Source organism: Sinocyclocheilus grahami, unplaced genomic scaffold, assembly GCF_001515645.1.
Source record: "Sinocyclocheilus grahami isolate Dianchi unplaced genomic scaffold, SAMN03320097.WGS_v1.1 scaffold347.1, whole genome shotgun sequence".
NCBI classification, from domain to species: domain Eukaryota; kingdom Metazoa; phylum Chordata; class Actinopteri; order Cypriniformes; family Cyprinidae; genus Sinocyclocheilus; species Sinocyclocheilus grahami.
Window position 1 is genome coordinate 803,292 of NW_015505526.1, and position 5,485 is coordinate 808,776.

The 5,485-nt window shown below is 36.4% G+C and overlaps 1 protein-coding gene across 1 annotated transcript in view; it reads left to right on the forward strand.

Annotated features, from left to right (window-relative positions):
* Positions 1-5,485, forward strand: part of ints9 (integrator complex subunit 9) — a 16,500-nt gene that overhangs the window by 4,070 nt on the left and 6,945 nt on the right. Inside the window, exons 9-15 of the mRNA XM_016229104.1 lie at positions 419-530; positions 609-789; positions 2,793-2,853; positions 2,950-3,121; positions 3,822-3,946; positions 4,061-4,228; positions 5,135-5,233. Of these exons, the coding sequence (XP_016084590.1) occupies positions 419-530; positions 609-789; positions 2,793-2,853; positions 2,950-3,121; positions 3,822-3,946; positions 4,061-4,228; positions 5,135-5,233 (918 nt within the window). The remainder of the gene's footprint in view (positions 1-418; positions 531-608; positions 790-2,792; positions 2,854-2,949; positions 3,122-3,821; positions 3,947-4,060; positions 4,229-5,134; positions 5,234-5,485) is intronic.

A 5,485-nucleotide genomic window follows, 5' to 3' on the forward strand; every position in this document is an offset into this window, starting at 1 on the left:
TAAACTGAAAATATACCAAAAAAAAAATATATATAAAATATATATAAAAATATAGTTCAAAATAATACAAGTTACCAAATCACATAACAAAAAAAAGCTAATTCAAAATATTAACAAGTACCATAAAAGTATATAAATAATACAAAATAAAAAACACTGGTTGAGAAATGTGTTTTCTAACATAACATCACACTTCATTGATATCAGTTGTGAGTTTAGTCTCTTAATAGTAATGAATAAAAATTATAATAATCTTTTTTGTTAACTGAAATAAAGCTGAAAAATATATCAATGAGAAGAAATGCACTTTGTTGACATCTACTGTGAGCTGTGTGAATGTTCTCTCAGTATGCTGGACAGTAAGACAGCTCATTAGGGTTTCACCTCTGGTATTAAACATCAGTTTTTCTTGGTGCAGCCCATGGAGCAGAGCTCTCTGAAGAACAGCGACGTGCTCATCCTGACAGGCCTGACCCAGATCCCCACCGCCAACCCAGATGGCATGCTGGGAGAATTCTGCAGCAACCTGTGTGAGTTTGACACAGCTGCAGCCTGATCCGGCGTGTTACGTCAGAGTGCGTCTGACTCTGTGTTCTCTCTCTCCTCAGCCATGACGATCCGTGCCGGCGGGAACGTGCTGGTCCCGTGTTATTCGTCCGGGGTCATCTACGACCTGCTGGAGTGTCTGTATCAGTTCATGGACTCGGCTAACCTGGGCAGCACCCCGTTCTACTTCATCTCCCCCGTGGCCAACAGCTCGCTGGAGTTCTCGCAGATCTTCGCAGAATGGTACGATCACAAACCGCTTCCTGTAATGTGCTTGATTTAAAAATAAGAGATAGAATGGCTTTTTCTGTTACTAAAAAGTACCATGGTAATCATAGCTTCTGCCAAAATACTATAGTTGCTACAGTACTCAGTACAGTACACACACCACTCCACAGATATTTCTTTAAAAGTTTTTGTTTTTCATCATAGTGACTGGAAGCGTCACTGAAGTTCACTGGTTTGACAATATGCTGGCAGATACTATGGTTACATTAGGGATGTTCATTTCGGTTATTTTTCCTAACTGACAACCGACGCTCGTTAACTGACGACATTAGAATTGATTAAATTAGAAAGGATAAGTGTCTGTGACCCGTTAAAAAATACTAACATTTGTTTCCCGGGGATTAATTTTACATGCGCAAAAAGCAGCAAACAACAGAACATGAGGATTCCCTGGACATCATATCATATCACATCACGCACCTGCAGCGCTTCTGCCAGCGGAGAAAAACATAATAAAGCTAGGCTATGTATATATAAAACGAATAAATAGGCCTATACGAGAAATATATTTTTACTTAAATAAATTAAGAAAATGAAAGAAAAACTGTGCAACAGTAGGCTATGCAGAGTTTCGGTTCATTTTTGTGCTGCGTGAAAGGAAACAGACGGCAGAAAGCGGCATCCTATTTTTCTTTAGGCTTATTTTACAAAAGCACAAAGATTTGTTTTTATTGTGAATGTACACAAATAAAGGCAAATCTTTTACAATTCTGATTATCTTTAGGACTAAAAGGAGTAGTTGCTTCCACTGTTAGAAGGAAAAAATTCAAGTGATTGCGCCGGCGCCACATGCGCGCACACAGTTAAGCTTTGCTGCCTTGACAATGCAGCCTGTTCATTATCATAATAAAATACAGTCAGTCAAACATATGGAAAAAAAACTATGTAGTAAAAAAAATTTTTTGTAAAATCTGTGCCGTTGTGTTATCACCGCACCGCCGTGATGTTATGCAGGCAGAAAGCGGCATCCTATTTTTCTTTAGGCTTATTTTACAAAAGCACAAAGATTTGTTTTTATTGTGAATGTACACAAATAAAGGCAAATCTTTTACAATTCTGATTATCTTTAGGACTAAAAGGAGTAGTTGCTTCCACTGTTAGAAGGAAAAAATTCAAGTGATTGCGCCGGCGCCACATGCGCGCACACAGTTAAGCTTTGCTGCCTTGACAATGCAGCCTGTTCATTATCATAATAAAATACAGTCAGTCAAACATATGGAAAAAAAACTATGTAGTAAAAAAAAATGTTTGTAAAATCTGTGCCGTTGTGTTATCACCGCACCACCGTGATGTTATGCAAAACATTTTGTTTTACGTGGATGTTGGAACGCGAGTGAAGTACATAATAAATAATCATTTGCCATTCAAATATATCGCGAATACGGAAACATTTGATTTTGTGTCGAATGAGAGACCCAACGTTGGTTTCAGATTCGTTTTAGTCTAAATGAATTCGTTTTGGCTTCTCGTTTATATTGCTATAGTTTCTTATATTTTTAATTCTTGTTATTTTCTAAATACTGTTAATTGAAAGGCTTTGTTGTGGAGTGAGGGGAACTAAAATAGCCTAGCTATGTTCACAGTGCTTATTATAATGTTTGTAAACATTTCACGTCGGCATTAGGCCTATTTCTGAATGAAATAATAATGCGACTTAGCTATACGCGACTTGTTTTTTTTCCCCCTAAAAAACACTTTTTTTTATACGCGTAGCGTATTTTAACCATGCAGCAAACCTTTTTAAATATTTTGATTAATGACTGAAAAAATAAATAATTAAATGACTTTTTAAACCGTTTAACTGATTGTATCAATCGGTCAAAATTCTTACGGTCGGTTAACCGGTTAAAATGAACATCCCTAGTTACCATGGTAATTGTTCATTATTGCTGTGATATTTCCGTAGACGTGCTCAATAATAGCTGATTCTCTGGCTGTTTTGTGTGTTCGTGTTGAAGGTTGTGTCAGAACAAGCAGTCTAAGGTCTATCTGCCCGAGCCGCCTTTTCCTCACGCAGAGGTACAAACCAAACCCTGCGAAATCATCAGAACACAGACCTGTACTGACACACAGCTGTTTGTCGTTCACTGACTGTCACGTGTTTGCTTTCTGCAGCTGATTCAGACCAATAAACTGAAGCATTACCCCAGCATCCATGGAGATTTCAGCAGTGAGTTCCGGCAGCCGTGTGTGGTGTTCACCGGTCACCCGTCCCTGCGCTTCGGGGATGTGGTGCACTTCATGGAGCTGTGGGGCAAATCCAGCCTCAACACCATCATCTTCACCGGTGAGACACAGCATATCACTAAACACATCACTCTTATTCAGCGAGGATGCATTCAGCTGATCAAAACTGACTGTAAAGACATTTATAATGTTTCAAACTATTTCTATTTCATGCTGTTCTTTTGAACTGTTTATTTAAAGAATCCTGAAAAATAGAAATGTATGACTGTTTCCATAAAAATATGAAGCATCACAACTGTTTTCAACATTGATAATCAGCATATCAGAATGATTTCTGAAGGATCATGTGACACTGAAGACTGGAGCAATGATGCTGAAAATTCAGCTTTGATCACAGAAATAAATCACATTTTACAATACATTCAAATAGAAAACAGTTATTTTAAATTGTAATAATATATCACTATTTTTCAGTTTTTACTGTATTTTAATCAAATAAATGCAACCTCGGTGAGCAGATTAATGAGCACTATTCACCCCAAAAGCAAAAGAAAAAACAATACAGTATATTTTGCATATGACTATTTTTAGAATCATGAAAATTTTTTCCACCGATTGACATGGTATTTTTTTCTTTTCTACAAACAAATATTTTCATAATGATTTTATAATGATGTGGAAACCCATTAGAAAGTCTAGAGCAGTTGCCATGGAAACTGGGATGGAAAATGGACTTGAAGGGTTTCCAGGTTTCCCTGAATGTGGTGTAGTTCTGAAACCCTTTGACCTCTGACTCTCAGAGCCGGACTTCTCTTACCTGGATGCTCTGGCTCCGTACCAGCCGCTGGCCATGAAGTGCGTTTACTGTCCCATAGACACGCGGCTCAACTTCCACCAGGTGTCCAAACTCCTGAAGGACATCCAGGTACAGTCTGTTCCTCCTGAAGGCCGGAAGGTCAGATGTCCTCAGTGTGTCCATTAAGACATGAAATGATTGAATTGGCCTCGACTGACTATGTCTCTTGTGCTGTCCCATCAGCCTCTTCATGTGGTGTGTCCGGAGCCGTACACGCAGCCTCCTCCGGCTCAGCCTCACCGCTCGGACCTGATGCTGGAGCTGCAGCCTCCACCCATGTCCTACCGCCGCTGCTCCGTCCTGGGCCTTCCCTTCAGACGCCGCTACGAGCGCATCCACCTGCTGCCTGAGGTCCCTACACAACTCTCAACAGCGCTCTAAGATTCAATTTAATCACACACTGACAGATTAACTGCTTTTTAACCATGCTTTAATATCTAATATTCATATATTCAAATTAACTTTTAGTTTTAGGTTTTTAGTTCAGTTTTAGTTCATTTTTTAAAATATTTTTTTATGTTTATAAATAGTTTATTTCTGTTTTAGTTTTATTTTAGTTAGTATTTTAACTTATTTCAATATATATATATATATATATATAAATATATATATTATTTGTAAATAGTTTATTTAATTTTAGTTTTAGTCCGTTAGTAATTTTAGTATTTTAACCTAAACTTAGTTTAGTTAGTTGCCAATTTTTCATCTAATATTAATATATATATATTTTTTATATTTATCATGATTTCAAAAACAGTGCTATTTTCATATTATTTATTTTTACGGCTATAATGTTTAATATTATTTGAATTGGCTTTTATTTGTGCATTTTCAGTTTATTTTAGTTTTTAGAAGTGCTTTTGTCATTTTATTAGTTTTTATATACGCATTTCTAGATACATTTATTTTCATTTCAGCTTTGTTTCAGTTCAGTAATTTTAGTATTTTAAACAACTTATTTCACTTAGATGCCAAAACAAATTTCTTATTTTTGTTTAGCTGAAGGTGTTCATCTAATATTTCTGTTTTATTTCATTTTTTTTTTTTTTTAATTAACAAAAATAGATTGAAATACTTTTAGTTTTTGTTAATTATAACACTGGTCAAAAAGCTTTAAAAATATTTATTTGTTAGTTTTGTATATTGATTATCTGTATGCTTTAAAATAATATCAGAAATAAAAAAGAACTATATCAGTTAATAATATGTATGATGTGTTCAGTATCTGAGTTTTGTTTTCTCCTGCTAACCGTCCAGCTCGCCAGGTCTCTGGTGCCGTCAGAGATTAAAGCAGGCGTCTCTGTCGCTACAGTGTCTGCGGTTCTGCAGTCCAAGGACAACAAGCACGTTCTGCAGGTCAGTGAGTGTGTGAACACAGCATGTGTTCAGTGCGACAGCCTGATAAACTTGATCTAAATCTTTAGCTTGCCTACATTTTTCTCTACATTGTCTGAAGCTTTTTTTTTAGCTCACATTATAACCAACAGCATGGTTTGTAAACTAGTTTATTCATCCAGCGTGAACACACAGGACAGTCTGACACGTGTGTGTGTGTGTGTGTGTGTGTGTGTGTGTGTGTGTATATATATATATATATATATATATATA